Source organism: Podarcis vaucheri (assembly GCF_965113315.1).
Source record: "Podarcis vaucheri genome assembly, chromosome: 7".
Classification (NCBI taxonomy): Eukaryota; Metazoa; Chordata; class Lepidosauria; order Squamata; family Lacertidae; genus Podarcis; species Podarcis vaucheri.
In genome coordinates, this window is record NC_138765.1 from 92,767,456 (window position 1) to 92,786,775 (window position 19,320).

Sequence of the window (19,320 nt, forward strand, 5' to 3'; positions counted from 1 at the left end):
GTTTTGGAGTACACTCAATGTGTACATCATCACCAGAAGTTGGTGTTGCTGCTGAGATGCTGTCATGCCTACTGGCAGAGCCAGAGTAGCTGAGTTGGTCCAGCATTGAGCAAAAGATTCCTGTATCGCAGGGGGTTAGTCTAGGTAATCCTTGCAGTTTCTTCCAACTCTACCATTTTATAATTCTCTGACACTCAAGCAAAATGAAACAAGATGACTTGGTTTTATTGGGGTACAGGCAGCACACATAGCTGACATAAATCACTCACTTTGTGACAAAATGAACAGGAGTTGCGCGTTCCTAATGAATTGTGCAACATGTAAGTGGAAGGAACTACCATAGAGGGTACTACCAGGACATAGGACACTCCATACTGATAGCTAGAATGTACCCTTTAAGGCTGCAAACGTTTGCATACTTAATTTGGTATAGGACCCACTGAATTACTTAACACTGAGATTAGGGATTGGGCTGCATAAATGGTTCCAGCAGCTTTGCTGCTGCACAACTAATTTGATAGGTGCAGCCCAAATTAAAATCTCATGCTCAACTTCCTTTGACCTAGAATGGCAATGGGATTTATTCCTCCCACACACAAGTACATACAGAGTTCTAAAGTGAACAGGATGTTACTAGCACACAGTCCAAGTGGGTGTAGCTTGCGTAAGATTATCTGATGGAATAATATGAAGACAAAACAAACAGTGCAGGGAGTCAAAATGTGTGCGTACACGTACACACACACACACACCTCTCTCTGGAAATGAAATTTAATTATGAGGCAGCTCTGGACTGCAGTTTGATTTAAAACTACTTGAGTAATTGGTAGATATAAAGGCTGCTTTGCGTTGCTTCTGTTTCAGCTGGGCATCTCAAATCTTCTCCCACTTCCCAATTGGTGAGGTCATATAAATAAAGATTTCTGCATCAATCCAAAGTAAATAGTGACAAGCCTCCAGCAAGAATCTAATATCAAGATGAAGTCAACATTTGTAGCACTGGAATTAAAATCTGATGCTTATGTTCATGTAAACTCCCTGGTACAATGGGAATGGCTTCTGGAGTAAGCACCCATATGATCATGCTTGTGGGAGATGTGGTGTTGTGTCTCCTTCGAAGTGTATTCTCTCAGCCACCTACAACCCCATCCATCCCACCTAACACATTTGTCATTGCAAACAAAGTGTTTAAAGCAAAGGGGGACCCTGCAAGACACTCTGATTTGTCTAAAATGTTTGGGTAGGATTAGAGTAACATCCGATTTGGCACCTGTTAATAAATGTTCGAGACTGCTTCTAGAGTGAGCAAGTAAAAACTGAGTAGGACAGACATTTTATAGAAAAACAAACAGGCAGAATTAATTGTTAATAAGCTACATCTACTGCTTTCAATTTCAAAAACAAAGCAGGGACATGACTCTGCATAGGTGCCAACTCCCTGGGGCCCTGGGTGCCCAAGCACCCACAAAATTCCCTATGAAGGGGCCAGGCACCCACATTTTTCAGTGCCAGGGCCATGCACGCTGCATGGTACCCACGGCCCTGGGCACTCAAGGTTGCGGGGCGAAGTTGGCACTCCTGTGACTCTGTAATGACACATTAGGCATTGGTGACCAGTTTTTGAATTCTGTGTTCAGTGACTAAATTCTGGCAATCTTTGGATTATGCAGTTGTCATACTTGATGCAGGTAAAGGTAAAGGGACCCCTGACCATTAGGTCCAGTCGTGACCGATTCTGGGGTTGCGGCACTCATCTCGCTTTATTGGCCGAGGGAGCTGGCGTACAGCTTCTGGGTCATGTGGCCAGCATGACTAAGCCACTTCTGGCGAACCAGAGCAGCACACGGAAACGCCCTTTACCTTCCCACTGGCGCGGTACCTATTTATGTACTTGCACTTGGTGTGCTTTCGAACTGCTAGGTTCGCAGGAGCAGGGACCGAGCAACGGGAGCTAAACCCGTCGCGGGGATTCGAACTGCCGACCTTCTGATCGGCAATCCCTAGGCTCGGTGGTTAAACAAGCTCAAATGTAGTCCATAGTTTTCTTAGCAGTGTATTAAGTTCCTTACTTTTTGTCTCCTACATACAGAGATTCTCTGGCCCTCTTAGAGACTGTCCTCAAAGGTTTGCTTCTTAGGGTAGCTATGGGGAACCTCAGATCATAGGGCAGAGTCGTGAAATGCAGCTTCTCTATCCGGTGGTCCTCATGCCACGCCCCTCGCCAGCCCTGCGTTGGACTCTAAAGGGAATGTATCCTTCAAGCCCAATCTTGCTTGTTTGCCTGCACAGAGGATACTGGGTGTGCTGTACTAAGTCTACTGTACTATTGTGCACTGTACACTTTTTGCTCCACTAACTTTTGCCTCTGGCATGTAGGCCCAGGAAGGGAATGAGGCTGCGTGATGTGCCTAAGAGAGGTTCCCCATCCCTCCTACCTTACAGAGAAAACACCAGAGACTCTTGAGATACATTTACTATGGTATAGGTTTTTGTGCACTGCGGTCTACTTCTTCAGATGCATGCAATACACTGTGTTACAGGCTACATAAGGTGATGTGATGGGAGTTGTAAGCAGTGGGGTTGAGGGAAAAGGTAAATTCTCATTCACATAATGGTTGTTGGTCATGACACAGGCACCCTGGCATCAGTACAGGCAACCCCTGATTTACGTGGGGGTTGCATTCTGGGTCATTGTGTGCATAAGCCCCCACCCCCCTTATGCCCTTTCTGGGTCCAAAAACAATGTGCGCATGCACAGTCGCACATGTTGCCTGTAAAGTTTAAGAAAATGCTTTGCCTGAATTCAGTCCAAGTGATAATACGGAACTCCCTACCCATTCCAGCAGTTTCATGTGGTCTTTGATTGAAGTTCCTTTGTTCTATTTTGGGTTACCTTAAGGTCACTTACAGAATTTCCTGGAAGGCTGAAGTGTTGTACCCCCAGGTAGTTTTGAGGTTATAACTGTTTTTTTGTAGAGGCTGCCACTTCATCTTACATCCTCCATGGATCATTTTTGGGACCTGTGCTTTTTAACTTGTTCATGAAGGGTGAGAGATGAGGGTGAGAATTGTGGTGGCCAAGTTTGCTGATGACACCAAAATGTTCAGAGTGATTAAAACAAAAAAAGATCGTGAAGAGCTCCAAAAGGACCTCAAAACTGAGTGAATGGGCAGTAAAATGGCAAATGCTTATGCAGGCAACCCTTGATTTGTGCTGAGGTTGCTTTCCAGGTTATTGCACGCATTAGTGGAGCGTGCATAAACTTGCCCTGTTACGCGCCCATTGCACCCTCTTCCTGATCTGAGGATGGTATTTGTATGCATGGTTCCATGTGCTTTGAACATGCACAAAACAGTTGTTCCCTGTATGAATGTCTGTCTTCCATCCAAACTTGCTGGGCTCTGAGACCGTCAGAGGCGGCCATTCTCTTGGTCCCACCACCCTCACAAGCAGTGTGGGGATATGGAGGTCTGCTGCCAGACTTTGGAACTTTCACTGGTAGAAGACTGCTTTATTTCAGCAGGCCCCTGTGGACTGACTGTTCTTTAAGAAAAGGGCGTCTGATAGTGCATTGCTGCTTTTATTTGTAATGGATTATTTTTTTATATTGTTTTTATTCTGCTGGAGTTTAATTTTAACTATTAACTTTTATATGTCTTTAGCTTTTGTATTTTATATTTGTTTTAATTTTTGTAAGCCACCTTGAGTCCCAGTCTTGGTGAAAGGAAGGATATATGACGATGATGATGGTAGTAATAATAATAATAATAAAGTGAGTATGTCAGGTTTAAAAACAATCTTAATTTCACATACATGGTTTGCCACAGGCACCCAGTTGGCCACTGTAAGTACAGAACTGGGTATTTTTTGGTTTTGGTTTTGAGTGTAACTATTGTTGTCTATACTTTTAATAGATATTTTGGTATATATATCAATTCTCGTGTTTAAATACTTTTAAATGATTTATTTTCTAGGTTTTTAGCTTTTTCTATTCTATCGGTAAGCTGCTTTGAGTGTTTGGAGAGAAGGTGAGGATATAGAAGGTGGTGATATATATATATATTAATACAGGATGCTGGGCTAGACGGGGTGCCAACCTGATCCAGCAAAAGTAGAATGCCCTAATATAACTGATGTCTTGGGTGCTCAACGTGGCTGCCTTTTCTTTTTACGAGGCAAAGGGGTATGTGGTGGAAGGGGGAGCTTCACCAAGCCTTCTCCCCCCTCAACTGTCACCTGGTGGCAGCAATTCCATCAGGCTGTCCCAGCGGGAGAGGTAGGGAGCAAGAGGCTCATTCCATCAGCTTTGCAGGAGGCTCCGCTCCATCAGGCACCTCCTCCTGGTGCTCCCTGAACTGGGCCAGCTTGTCAGTCGAGACAAGAAAATAGTGACTGAGTTTTTGTTTTCCTCCTGCGTTTTCCGTATCTCTCTCTCAATCAAAATAAACCGATTGCAAGCCTGCAGGGGCAGAGACTGCCTTGTTTTGAGCACAAGCACAAATGCCGCCGCCTTCTCCTCGCAGTGCCTGCGCCTGCCACGCTCGCCGCCTCCTTGCGCCAAGCCCAGGCTTTAGGCCTTCCTCTGCTCTAGCCAGCAGAGCTAACTAGGCCTGGGCCTCCTAGAGCCCCCAAACTGATTGGCCAAGAAATAATGGCAAAGACGCGTGGCTAGTGGGCGGGGCGGAACGCTAGAAGTCAACACAATAAGCGAAGGGGAGGGGGCCATGGGCAGCACTGACCAATCAAAAAGGAAGGCCCGAACGGGGTTAGAAGGCAGAGCAGCCTGGATTGGGCCTACGGGAGTTAGCGTAAAACGTCATTTTGGTAGCTCTGACCAATGGGGCGCCCGTGCAAAGGAAAGGCGCGGCTATAGCACCGTCGAATGGGACGTGCCTCTAAGGCTTGTCCAATTAGACACTAGATCTGAATTAGGGGCGGCCATTTCGGCTCGGCGAGCCAACCAGAGGCGGGAAACCTCGGGCTAGATAAAGGCGGGCTCAGGAGCAGAGGCGGCCAATGCCCAGCGAGCAGGGCGTGGCTGGCCGCTTATTTTCCCCTTTCCACTCTGCCTAGCTGAGGGCCAATCGGGCAGCAGCAGGGGCGGAGCCGGGCCAGGGGCGCCCAATGGGCGCCGCGCTCCAGGGGCAGCGCGTTGGGCTGCGGAGGGAGGGCTTGGTTGCGGCGAGTCTGTCAGGCTGTGAGGTGGGGTAAACACACACAGTCGGGCTCCGGGCGCTGGACGGAGGCGGCGGCGAAAGAAGAGAGTCCTGGCTGCTGCGGCTGACTCTGTGGCGGTGTCGTCGGCGTCGAGGGCTCCGGCGGCGGCAGGACCAAGCAGCCGGCAAAATGGCGGCGGCCGCCCAAGTGTGCGAAAACATCCAGATGCTGCTGGAGGCGGCCGAGTTCCTGGAGCGGAGGGAGCGAGGTAGGCCTGCCGGCCGGCCCAGCTTCTCTCCGGGCCTGTCGCCTTCACCGCTCGCTCGCTCTCCTGTCTGGCGGCGGGGGGCTCGGGCCGCGCTGAGGGAGAGCACCCGGCCGCCCCGGTGACAGCGAGGCTTCCTCCGGGATGCCGCCGCCCCGTTGTTTTTTTGTTGCTCTCGCTCCCCTCGGGAGAGGAGGCTGGAGAAGAAGGGGGGAGGGGCGACGCCGACCCCCCCTTCCTTCCGCGTTGTTATTAGTACGTGTGTTTTTCTCCGCTTCTCCCTCCCTCCTTCGGCACGATCTCCGCCTTCCCTTCTTCCCATCCCCCCTGAGGGAAAGAGTAAACAACTCGGGCCTTTAAAGAGAAAATGGGCACCGCCGGAAAGGCTCCGCCGCGCGAGGAGGAGGGGGCTAAAAATAAGCCCGAAAGGCGGGGGGGGGGCGGCGGATGGCCGGGCTGCTTCCTCCTCCTCCTCCTCCGCAGATTTCCTTTCTTCTGAGCCTGTTCACTAGGGAGGGAGCCCCGGACTCCCTTCTGATCCAGCTTTGCCTTTTCTCTTGCTCGCTCCTCCCTCCCAGCCGCCGCCTCCTCTTCCCACTTAGCGTGGCGGGCGGGGGCAGGTTGTGGGGCTGTAAAAATCTACCACGCGCCCCGCTTCCGATCGTGTGGCTAAATCGCGCGCCCCTTGTATTTTACCCCATTTAATGTGTGACCCGCTCCGTACAAAGCCTCTCGAAGGTATTTAACGAGAACATCCATGGCGACAAATAAATAAAGCGGCTGATGCCGACACACACAAATAAATTCAGTTTGGGGGAGCGGGCCCTGCTGTTGGGGGTGTGACCTGCTATTCCTCACCCACTCGCTCCGCTTTTAACCCTAACGGGGGCCTGAACTGTAGAAGGAAATGGAGCGGCCATGACGATCGAGGTCAAGTGCTGAAACTGTCGAGATGGAAAGCTGCTGTGCCCTTGTCTGAGTCTGAAGGCATTGCCCATTTGTAAATTCCAAATAGCCTTTACAAAACTCTATTACATCTTCTCTGGGGAAGGGGGGGAGTATCGCTGTGCTCAAGTGTTCATAATCTCTTGTCACCCCCACCCACAACTGAGACATTATTGATTCAGTATCATAATAATTGGTGCATTTCAAGCATTCAAAATACCAGTACTTCCTGTACACTATTTGTGTATTCTTTATACTAGACTTGTAAGATAAGATGTTAACATATTGCACTTAAGAATGCTGAGACAAAGAGAATACAGACTTGACTGAGGCAAGCCATCTAGTGAATTTGTGAGTGAGGGGTGTTTGGAATTCAGCTTTCATGGCATGTGAAATCCTGTGGATGGGATTAATTTGAAAGAGAACATGCACTGAATGTCAGGAGATGAAGTATTTAGTGATATCTGCCAGTAAACTTAAATGAGTTGTTTGGTTTTGCTATGAGTTAATAATGGGATAAATAATTGTTTCCCCCACAGAAGCTGAGCATGGCTATGCTTCCATGTTACCCTACAGCAGCAAGGATAGAGATGTCTTAAAACGAAGAAACAAATCTAAGAAAAATAGTAGTAGTAGCAGGTAAGGAAAAACTGAGTGTTCTGCCTTTGTCTTGCAGGGTGAGCCATGCACATAACTCAGTCACTTCCAAAGCAACTACAGCAGAGGCATGATGAGTACATTGGGCACGTGCTAATTACAAGGATATTAGCCTTAATTAAAAGGTTAAGATGTAGTCCTAACCCCACTTGCCTGGGAGTAAGCCCCATAGAGTTAATTAGGATTACAGTTTAAGTCAAGATGTAGATTGTATTGTGTAAAAGTTTTCATGTTTGTGATCAAAAGGGCATGACAGTTTCACTTTTGATTCCTGTCAATGTTTACACTGGCCTCTGAACCAATATACTGCACTGTAATGCTGCAGTTGGAATATCCGAAGAAGTATTTGTCAAAAATTTAAATTAAATTCAAATTTAAAACATCCTTCATCTTGAGTTGGCTGTGCTTCATTCTAAGGATTTTGAAACATGTTTTTAGGAAAAACGGCACTTAATCAGTCTAAATACTCAATTTAAATTTGCAGGAAACACCACACACATTTCAGTGCCAGTTTAATTTCTGGAAGCCACGTTTTCTAAGAAATTTAGAATGGATTTGAAGAGTGCTTATTTGAAGCCAGTGAAATTTGAAAACACATTAACAGCTGTAATCCAGGGGTGAGGCACCTTTGGCCCTCCAAATGTTTCAGAACTCCCAACTTCTATCAGGCCTAGAAAGTATGGTCAATAGCCAGGAATGATGGCAGCTGTAGTTTAGGAGACCAGAGTTTCCCCACACTTGTTACAATCCTGAGCACAATTATTAATGAGTAAATGCTGTTGTTGAAATGGGGTTTACTTCTGCATAAATATGCTGCTTCTCTTGCATAAGTACAATCATATGGATCCAGGTTTTTGCACCAGTTCCTTAATTTTGTGCACAAAATGACTATCTGCCTATGGGGTATTTGTAGTAAGTATTCAAGACTGCTATGTAATACAAGATGTGTTTATTAGGCATATTTATGTCCCATCCTTTATCCCTAAAACAGCAATCAGGGTGACTTGCAGCATGTCAAAACAACCATATAAAATATAGAAAAGCAAAACAGTTAATGATGGCAGATAAAATAATCTTAACAGTGAGGGTCAGTATTATAACAGCGTCAGTATTATATCATCTTGGTGTGGAAAGCCAAAGTCCGTTGGAACAAAAACATATTACTCTATTACAATTCTGCTAGATAATGGGAGATTTAAGTTCCTTGGACATTGATGAACTGGGCAGTTTAGGATTGCCATATGTCCTTTCCATGGGTATATAAAATGAGAGTTGTCATAGTGAAGTCGAAGTCGGCAAATGTGGCCTCTTTTTTGCTCTTCAAAATATGGCAACACTCATTTCAGAAGTTCTTATTGAAGTATGATAATCTTTTTAAAGGCCCAGTTGATGTAACCATTAGCTTGCTAACATTTGTTTTAGTTTTCTGTTTACATATCTGGAGATTCAGGCTACCTTTCTGTCATTGCATGCCTTAGAAGCAGGAAGTACCCAGTTAAAGCTTTATCCTTAAATTACCCTGCTGTGCCAGTGGTTAGTGGTCTTGAGATAAGTACATGATGTTCTGCCGTTTGGGAATGGTATGGAAAGTGGAAGATGAAGTTTCAGTGTTAACTCTTCTTCTCCCTTGCCCCAGCTTTATTAGCTTACCTTTTAATGTGAACCTTACATTAGATATAATTCTCCAGGGAAGTGTATAGTTTGTATAAAATTATGTTGGGACAAGTAAAATATATGCTCAAATATAGTTCAGGAGTCTCTGGCAAGCTAATCAATTCAGTTCATAGGTTCTCCTGCCAATGATTTTCATGTCAGCCCATTTTCCTGCTTTAAAGATGAGTGTGTAGTGGAACTTTACTTTGAAAGTGTCCATACCATTCGATTTAGGTGCTAGATCCATCAGTTGCATCAGATATGGAAGATTTAGAATTGGAAGGGACCCCGAGGATCATTTTGTCCAACCCCCTGCAAGGCAGGAATATGCAGCTCTCCCATATGGGAATTGAACCTGCAGCCTTGGCATTATCAGCACACGCTCTAACCTAACCTGAGCTAGGAATCTTCTGGAGTCTCATTCAGCTGTCCCTTCTAATTTGTTGTTGCATGTGTGTTTTTATTATTTCTATTCTTCCTTTATTTAATTGTAATGTAATGTTTAGAATAATAAAAAGAACATACTAAAAACAAAGGTTTCTACTTAAGAAATACTTTTCTAGCCTCTCATGCGAGTAAACACAACAGTCTTCCCCAGGATTTGGCACATGGGGGTGTCACCTGACGGCCACATACATGGGTTTGTGCAGTATGTTTTTGTTGTACAGTTTTGTCTTTATGAGTACATCATGTTCAGAGTGTATATAATCTGTTCTCTTCTCACATACTTATTTAAATGAAATTATGGTGATGATTATGTTGGGTAAGTTATCCAAAATCATTCACAAGTTCTTCAAAAGCTTTAAGAGGAGCAGTCATGTAACTTGGATGGGTTAAATATGTGCATTTTTTTTTAGTTGTAATCAAATGTTATCAAGTTCTCCTGGAAAGTTTTTTTCTTGCTCTTAAAAGCAACGGTTCCCTACCCCAGGACAGGAGGAAGAAACACTTTTAAAATAGTCAAGGAAATTTCTTTCTTAATCTGTGTTCTGGGGTATAGTTGGATTCAGAAAGACTGTGGGTCTTGCAAAATAAGTGGTTGTGATTCATTCAGTAGATTATTTTGCCACGCCTTATGGTGAGAGCCATGGAACGGGCAGGCATGATTGTATCTTATTCATAATGCAACCGTGGTCCCTGGTTTGAGATCCCTACTGACCTGGGATTCAGTAACAAACAGAGTTGCATCTTGTTGATAGTGGTTTGAAACCTGCAAAGGTATGTTTACTCCATGGTTGACAAGTGTAAATGGTTACATTAATCCCCTCTTTCTCTATTTAGATCAACACACAACGAAATGGAAAAGAACAGGTGAGTCTTCAAATGATTAAATGATTTTAATTAATCACAGCAGTAGTCACATCTTACATTTTATAGTAATTTGATGAGGTGAATCAAAGCAGTGTTTTTAGGTTAAAAATCCAGTTTGGGGAAGCTGTCTTTTTCTGGGTGGTGGCTTGAAGTACAGTCATACCTTGCTTTGAGTCTGCCCTGTTTAGGGTCCATTTCGTTGAACGTCCGTGGCAAACCCAGAAGTACCGGAACAGGTTACTTCCGGGTTTGCCGCTCACACACGTTCAGAAGCATTAAATTGTGCTTCGCACATGCGCAGAGCAGCGCTTTGTTGAGCATCCAGGGCTCTGGAACAGATCCCAGACGCAAAAGGAGGTACGACTGTATACAGAATTGTGCATGTGGCAAGAGCTGCTGAGTGGAAAGGCTTTAATGCAAAATCTCACGTGCACTGTCTTTGGGCCATTCTGTTTGCCATATGCATTAAATCACCCCACTATAATCAGAATTCTCAAACCACATTGAAATGATTCTGAAAACTGTCTTTCAGCCTTTCTGTGTTTGAGTGCCTTTAGGTAATTGGGTCTGTTATGAAAATAACGTTGGTAGTGATGGTTCTCCGAATGACAAAGTCTCAGAAAAAATATTGCTGAAGGAAAAACTTCTCAGCAGCTTTACTCCTCCGTGGTCTTCAGAAAGGGGCTATTGCTCCAGTGATGTTTGCTTAGGAACTGTGTGATTTCATTCCAACCACATGTGCTAGTGGGGGTCTGCAGTCTGTATTTCCCAGCTGGCACACAGTACTTTAAAAGGCTTTCACCACAGGGACTAGTTCGTGGTTGCCTGTTGCCACTTTTCTTGCATACGGTTCTCAGACTAGTAAATGAATGTGGGGAATACTGATTTATAAAGTCAATAACCTGTTCAAAGGATCATGCTGAAGTGAGGACTAAGTTTAAGGCCAATTGGCATCCATACATGTGATTGCTGCTCTAACTGGGTTGGCACAAACAGGACATCTCAGTACTCTTTGGAGGCACTTAGTAGGTGTACCTTAGTCACAGTGTTGTGGCTTAATTGAGCTGGTTTTATTGGTGTGGTAGGCTGGTGTGGTAGACTTACCATGTGAGGCTGGAATGTTAGACTAATTCCTATGTTATATAGAAAAAGATCTTGGTACAGCCTCTCCTGAAACATTTTATGAATTAGCTGCATATCTTTTGTAAGAACTGGAGCTTAATTTGGGATATGGCAAATGATGAGTTAATGGTTATGAAAAGAAGGTAATGAAACTTAGAAAATAGGAAACTACATACTACTATTTCTCTAAAATGCACCATGGGCTTCATTTTGACATTTTTCTACTTCATTTAAGAATGAATTTTTTTTTTTACACAGACAAAAAATCATTCTGTGTTTTTACACAGGCGCTTTCAACAAGGGATTAAACATGCTGCAACACTTTGCACCTAAAGTGAATTTAAATGGCTGCACATCTTCAGTCTTTTAAATTATAGAATTGAAACAATACATTGTGTTTTAAATGTTCAGCTTTTGATCATTGTTAGCATGAACTGGATTTCCAGGAAGAAAATGTTTTAGGAAAAATTCCCTGTTGTCCTTCAGGCCATTTACTGTAGAGCAGTTTGGGCTTTTTTAGTAAATGTAGCCTACAACATGTAAACATTTGTCTGTGTTCCAAATTAGGTGTGTTGTAAATCATTTTCTATAGAAAACTCATTCAGCAGTGCTTAGTAAATGGCCTCCCATAATATTTACCAAGGAAATTACAGAAAGTGAAGTAGGGAAATTCCGCCAGCTCAGCCTGTAAATCTCATGATCCGATAAGATATCTTAGGAACTACAATTTAAAATGATGTGGGCATGATTTAGTCATGGTTAAGCACTTTGTACACTTAAATTTAATAACAAAAGCTAAGCACGTGTTTTATTTTCTTCCATGGAATAAATGAAAATTAAGTGTTTAAATTTTAAATGTGTTTACAGCATGTCTACAAATAGCAAGGTTGCATTTGTGAAGACTGCTTGCAACCAAATAAATAACCAAATAAATAGTGTTTACTGTGTTTTATTTTAACAATACCTGTAGGCTGCCTTTCAAGGGATTCCAGGGAGCATACAGTGAACATAATAATTAAAAATACAAATATAATAAAACATCTGTCAAGTGATTTAAAGATTGAGAGGCAAAGAGAACTGTAAAAAGTAAAAGAAGAGTGGGACAACAAGCCTTTCAAACTCCTGAGCAAATATATGTTAAACTGGTGCTGAAAAGATAGTAATGCCAAAAATAGTAACGCCAACACCTGAGGAGGTGAGTGTGGTACCAGCACAGATTCTACCCTGTCCATAGTGCATACATAATATGTTTTCACTAAGGAAGAAGACCCTCTGCCAAGGATCTCAAGGCATTGTCCTATAGGCATTTGGGTCTGAAGGCACTTAGAGCTTTAAAGGGAATTCCTTGAATTGGAAACAACTAGGAAATCAGTGTAGTGCTTTGAAAATGGAAGCACTATGACTCATCTGGCTTAAACAGTCAAAATTCTGGCAGCCAAATAAAATGTTATGGTTATCCATCTGGATAGGGGGGAAAGGAAATTTTAACAGTGCTCTTTTTGAAAATGCAATACTTTATTGTTGCTTTATTGATTTGATGTCATTGCATTTACATCTGGAAGGCATCACATTGGCTACTCCTGACCTAGACTGTATTTGAAGAACTTCTGAAACTTTCCTTGTTGTGTCAATGAAATTCTGGTTCACAACATAGTTCTTGCTTATTAAATATATACTGTTCCATGCTGGTCTTAAGAGCCAATTTTTGCAGAAAGCAGCTTTGCCAGCTGTATGCTCAGTGCCTGGGAAGCTGGCAAAGGCCTCTATGCTGCAGTTCCCAAGTGCCTGACAACCATATGAATGCAACAACCTACCTGCATCTGCTCACCTGTCAAAAGTTGTGCATGGTGGTGTGGAAATAGAGGAATCTGGCCCACCAGTCTAAAAAGCTTCCCCACCCTTGCTTCATACACATACTGTTTATTTTGTCATCAGTCCTGAGCCAAATTGAAGGCTAGAGTGAATTTGTTTTAAAAAAATCTGTTTTCTCTTTCGTCCCATGTGGTTAAGGAATGGAGAAGGACTGAGGCAAGGAAGGAAGAGTAGCAGAAAAGGGTACACACAGAAGCTGGGAATTTAAAAGGTTGTAGGACCAGGAAAGAGACCTTTGTGACCTGCTTATGGCCAGAATAGATAGTACTTGGTTAGATGTGCCAGTAGTCCAGTAGGCTTGAATGTTGTGTGGGGGTATCTGCAAAAAAATGACAACAGTTAATGAATAGGCTTACTAAAACCATTCAGTTTAAAGGCTTTTGCCTTTAGTTGAAAACTTCTAAAGCTAAACAGAGTATTACATGGAAAAGCTCAAGGTCTCCAACAGCTAGTTAAAATGCTGGTGATCAACTTATCAGTGGTGGTTAGTTATCTCTGAAACTAATTTTGCTACATTACTGGGTAAGGTAAAACTGGAATTAGTTTTAATTAAAATGTGTGGGTATCTTGCGTTGTGTAATTATAATTGCATCACTTTATGACTTTGTGGTGTATTTTATTTTGAGATTGACTAGCTTCATGGCATATGTTACGTCAAAGTACATTTAAACTAGTGCATCTGATCTCAGCAGGTGGTTGGACCTTGAAAGGAGTCTTGTGCCACACTTTGAAGCCCTGACAATCAGCTGGTGGTTGAGCTTCAAAGCTACCTGTAAACCCCTTGTTTGACCCAGCCTCAATATTACTGCCCCACATTGGACATAGGACAGGAGAGCTTGGCTTGCCCACTGTGGCCTGGCAGTTCTTTACCCCTGTTTTAGACATTTAGAATGGGTACTGAATCAGGCATAGCCAACTTTCAAAAGACCTAATTCAGAATGGCCTGAGACAGTGATGAACATGCTTTTCATCTCTTTTCTAAGCTTCGTGATTACTTATCCTAGTTCCTTAGTTATATAATAGAGAAGTACCCATGATGAATGTTTCCAGATCATTGATCTTGCACTCATAACAACCTGTGTGTATCTTGGTTAACAGACGTGCTCATCTGCGACTGTGTCTGGAGAAGCTCAAAGGGCTGGTGCCTCTTGGACCGGAATCCAGTAGGCATACCACGCTAAGTTTACTTACAAAAGCTAAATTGCACATCAAGGTGAGTTGAAGCGGATGTGCTCTAGAGCGCCATGTAAAAAAAGCTCATTACTTTATGTTTGTCAAATATATCATAGAACTGAGATAGGGAGTAAATAACGCCATATTCCTAAAGAACATTGTTTCCTCGTTAATGAAGAGGGCTTCTTCATCATGGTACGAGAAAGGACAAAACACCATAATCTTTGAGTCAACATTGTACCACATTGGAAGAATACATACAGACATTAAGTCTTGGCAGGCACTTGAAGGTAAATCTTGATGAGTAGGTGTCAAAGACAATGCCTGCGCGTCACTGATGAAGGGTCCACATGATTTTATACAAGGCCTTAAAATTGCTTGGGAAGTGCCATTAGACATACTTTCATATGCAAATAATAATAAATCGATATAATGGCTTTTAGCTTTTGCACATAATGCACAAGAATCATATTACACCTGTTTTGTTCTACAGAAACTTGAAGACTATGACAGAAAAGCAGTACACCAAATAGATCAGTTGCAACGAGAACAGCGGCACCTGAAAAGGCAGCTGGAGAAACTGGGTATTGAGCGAATAAGAATGGACAGTATAGGATCTACTGTTTCTTCTGATCGATCCGATTCAGACAGAGGTGCGTACTGGTGGTGTTTGAGTTGGGTCCCTGCTTCCATGACCAAATAGGAATTGCATTGTTAGGAAGTGAATGCTGTCTGAGTTACCCAAGTAACATTGCATTTCTTTTGCAGAAGAAATCGATGTGGATGTGGAAAGCACAGACTACCTAACAGGGGACCTAGACTGGAGCAGCAGCAGCAGCCCAAGTGATTTGGACGAAAGGGGAAGCTTGCAGAGTGTCTGCAGTGATGAGGGCTATTCGAGCGCCGGCATTAAGAGAATAAAGTTGCAGAACAATCTCAAGGCTTGTCTCAGCCTATAAGGAGCCAGTAGCTTTCTTTCCATCCATTGCTGTTTCCTTGTTGGATCTTACTAGGTAGTATGTTGGACCGTCCCACAATTCTCTTGCACGTAAACTTCTTGTGCCACCAACATTACCAAAATCTGCTTTGCCTAAGTCTGAAAACAGTGCATAGGGTTGTGGGTTACAAGCTACTCTCTGGAGCACACATCTGATGGCATCCACTAGCTTCCCTTTTCTGTCAGTAAACTCATCTCTATGAGACTGAACATTCCTACCAAATTTCTAAGCACCCAATAATATTGTTGCAGTAATAGCAACTTACACTTTTTGCCTGTGCTGCTGTTGCTTAATGTTCAAGATTAACCTTTTCACTATGGGGTGGGAGGAGGGGAGAGCATAATATAAGGTGTCCGAAACAGCCGGACTAGCCACTATTCCTCAAACATGACCTCTATAGGAAGAACTCGTGGTTTCTGTCATTCAGAGCTGGTAATTGGCAGAGCATACTTATGAAGCATTGCAAGTTTCTGTGAGGGAATTGTGCAGTGAAATGTCCCAGCCACTGTTCAGAAGTTATTCTGAAGTGTCCCAAGTCATTGTAGTTGTAATCTCTGAGACACTCCTGCCAGTACTGAATCAAAGCTCCATTTGGATTATAAGCACTGAGCCGCCTTCTCATCAGTAGTCCCAGAGGGCGAGGATTGAGACAGGCAACTGGCAGACTAAAACTTGGGCAGAAATATAGTAGGAATAGGATTGTGCAGTAGGCTCTTGATGGGGTGGGGTTCTTTTCACTATTAGCTCATTACCTTGGTAGGATGCCTTTACTTAAAGACATCTCAATTATCTTTGGTGTCAAAAGACCAAATGGTACTTTAAACTACTCCATTGCAATCTTTATGATGATGTCTTTGCATTGATAGCTGCATTTACCTTTTGTTCCTAGCAGCAGTTCTAGCTAAGTCCTTCTTGTCTCTGGGACAATTCTTTCTACCTCAGAGAGATGAACAAAGCTGATCTCGATCCCTTTAGCACAAAAGAATTATGCCTCATTTGTATACTTGGTTCTAGTCCAATCTGTTTACTAAAAAAAATTCAGCAATAACTGAGTGACAAAGTTAGCTGTGCTAGCTTTGAGTTAATGACTGAGGAGACTGCATTACAGTAATTCTATGGCGCCATCTTGGCCTTCTAGCACTCCTTTGCCTGTTTAAATTATTTGGTAGCCCTCAGAAAAGTGACTTGCATGTGGATTTTAGGTTTGACCTTATTATCTTTTCTGTCTGCTTCTCACCCTGTCTCTGGTGTCCCACATCCAACAGCATTCTAACCACTAACTAGAGCACACACAAATGTACATAACGTGGTCTATGAATAGTATTTATTCATTTTTATATAAACTTAATGTAATAACATTCTTATGATTTTATGCTTTTATAGATGTTTAGGAAACTTTGTATTTCATGGTCCACTGAGTGAGATTTCCTTAGTCCCATTCTCTTTGCTTTGAACATTAACTCCCAGGGACTTTTAATATTTATTTGTATACAGCTTGCTGTCCCCGAGCACTTAGAGGATACCTGAGAGCCAGTTAAGCAACTTCATGTCACTTCACTCTAAAAGGGCTATGTAGCTTATTTAGCTTCAAAATGTAATTCATGCTTGCTTGCATGACCTGAGCTGCCAAAATCCACTAGGACACAAGTTCTAAACAACATGAAAATTATATTTGATTTCTTCAAGAAGCTTAAAGCTATCTTTGGAAAAAAATTCAAGATGGGAAGTGGGGCTAGTGGATTGCTAAAGATCTCCAAAGCTATTTCTTTTGAGTGTGCTATCTTTTTTTTTAAAAAAAAAAGGCTGGAATTTTAAGTTGTCCAGCAGACTTGCACTGAACTCCTATTTGTTGGAGGCCTTCTTGCATTTATAAGCTGGCTTTGTATCGAAGCAGAAAACCCTTCAGAGAGCTAGCTCCCAACCTGTAAACTAAAAGAAGTTGAGTAGCTGCACTTTGAGGTCCTTTGTTCCGACATGTTTCTTGCCTGAGACCTTTGAGCTTCTATATTTGTTAATGAGTTGCATAAAACTGCCTCACAAATTCAACTCCATGTTGCCACTTTAAGGTTCAAAGTAACTTCAGATTTTGGGGGCATTTTGATGGGGTAAATTTGAATTACAAATTTGTGTACTTTTCTTTAGACGTAACGAGTCTTAAGGATTCGGCCTAATGTGTTTTAATTGTTGTGCCTTTATATGAGTTAATTATAACTGGGCACAATCCACTTCTAACTTCTCCTAGATAGTACCCCTTCTTTCTCTCCCTCCTTCCCCAAGCAACAAAAATATATAGACACATGGAAGTAGCAGTTTAGCCATGGTTGTATGTGGCCACTTTTGTTTTGGTGTACTTTGAGCCGGAGAAATTCCTGGTGGATTGTGCCTGTTGTATTTTTAGTAAAATACTGTGGGATTCTTGTTTTGGGGGGTTGGGGTTTTGGTTTTTTGGTCCCTATTGTGAACCGGTAATTAATCTTTGCACTGTTTGGATGTGGTTCTTTCAAAATTTGGATGGTACAGAAAAATTGAACTTTGCAAATGATGCACTAATGTTTTAAAAAAACCCTAACCCTAAGGAGGTGAGCGGGGTTTCAGAAGCATCTGGGAATCTAAAACAAATTGTCCTGTGGGCTCCAGGGACACCTTTAAATCTCTTGGCCAGGACTGGCCTTAGCAGCTGCAAACCTTTGTGGTGCTCTTTGCTATTCACCCAGCCCATCCCTCAGATAGTTGTGCCCACTTCAAGGATGGATAAATAGGCCCAGTTGCATACATGGCCCCCATTATTAGAAATTCCTGCCAACAGGGTGAGGGAGGTTTGTACTGTGCTTGCAGGTAGGTGTGTGGTGCATAACTGCACTAATCTCTCCTGTCTCAACTTCATGAGCAGAGGTTTCATACACTGCCAAGGTGGTGTGGGAACAACCACAGGGGTAGTGAGTGGCAACCATGTCACTTGGGTGATGTATAAGCTGGGCCACAGAAGTGTGACATTATGGTCTAGCCAGACTTTCTCTCGAATTCACTGATCCACCAGCATTATGACTCGATAAGCTACAGATACATTAATTTTGAAGATTACTAAAGGGGAACTGGGGTTGTTTCTGTGCCTGTGTTTACAGCTGGAAGCCGCATGTGTTAAAAAGGTCGCACTAAACGCTGTTGCACTCAGTAACGGCCTGCGCAGATGCGAATGTGGGGCGCACTTGATTGGAAATGGAAATTCAAAATTTTTGCTCTTTCTGATCAGAAGTAAATGTGGATGTCAGGGTGACAGTCTGAAGTAGCCTAAAAAGTATTGTCTGTACCTGATGAACTTTTCTCCTGAGTGTTGAACACCCAGAACTTTTATTATGGTATTGTGTTTTTTATAAAGCAGAGCTTTCAAGGTGCTGATAGTCACATCTTGTGAACTTTTTCCCAGGGTTGGTGTGAATACCTGTTTTTGATTCAAGCTGAGCACTTATTTGAGATGTCCAGTGAGGTGCCACAAACTTTCCCACCCTCTTGCAAGATTCCAGAGCTCTGGGCATTAGCAGGCTGAGTTCTGCCAACTGCCATTTTAGCACTTTGTTCTCAGAATATGGCACTTCTCTCCCGCCCTTATCCCCCTCCCTCCCTCTTTTGTCTTGTTGCTCTCTCTCTTCCGGAGCGCTTACAAATCCACTAGAAGGAAGCCCTATGTTCTTTGGGAGGACGGGACGAATGATGGGGAAGCTTCATTTTTTTAAGTGCTTGCTGCCTAATTAGAGTGAACTGGGCATCTGGTGTAAGCTCTAGCAATATATTAGGACTCGGAGTCCTCCTTTTGCCCTCTGGTAACAAATTTCAGGTTTTGACACTTAACTGTATTGAGACAAATTCTGCTTTCTATACCTAGTTTATGTTTGCTCCCCTGATTACAAATACTGTGTTGCTTACTTCCTTGCTGCTTTGATTTGAAGAGGGTTTATTATTATTATTAATTCTTTCTGTTAGGGCAAGTGTTTGGTTTTTGTACATTATGACCACCTGAAGCTCTGGAACATCTATGTGAATCAGTGACACTCTTAGTTTGGAGGAAAAAGACCCCCACACACTACTGAGCAAACAAAATCTCTTTCCCTGCTCCTGCGTCTCTGTACAAAGATTGACTATAGCAAACCTGTTTGTTTTGAATATTGTGG

The 19,320-nt window shown here is 43.0% G+C and overlaps 1 protein-coding gene and 1 long non-coding RNA gene across 4 annotated transcripts in view; one reads left to right on the forward strand and one right to left on the reverse strand.

The window, feature by feature from the left end:
* MXD1 (MAX dimerization protein 1) overlaps positions 1–16,940 on the forward strand; it is a 107,416-nt gene extending 90,476 nt beyond the window's left edge. The window contains exons 2-7 of one of the 3 annotated variants that reach the window (XM_082230610.1): positions 5,257–5,426; positions 6,908–7,007; positions 9,960–9,989; positions 14,082–14,196; positions 14,650–14,809; positions 14,925–16,940. In XM_082230610.1, the coding sequence (XP_082086736.1) occupies positions 5,348–5,426; positions 6,908–7,007; positions 9,960–9,989; positions 14,082–14,196; positions 14,650–14,809; positions 14,925–15,115 (675 nt within the window). In that variant the 5' untranslated portion in view covers positions 5,257–5,347 and the 3' untranslated portion in view covers positions 15,116–16,940. Of the gene's footprint in view, positions 1–5,167; positions 5,427–6,907; positions 7,008–9,959; positions 9,990–14,081; positions 14,197–14,649; positions 14,810–14,924 lie in introns of those variants that run through there. The other 2 variants (XM_082230611.1, XM_082230609.1) reach the window with 2 other exon arrangements.
* Positions 7,471–9,953, reverse strand: LOC309536606. The gene is made up of 2 exons (XR_014221670.1): positions 9,234–9,953; positions 7,471–8,815 (listed from the first exon to the last, which is right to left on the reverse strand). It is a non-coding gene; the product is annotated as an uncharacterized lncRNA (long non-coding RNA).
* Positions 16,941–19,320: the final 2,380 nt, after the last annotated feature.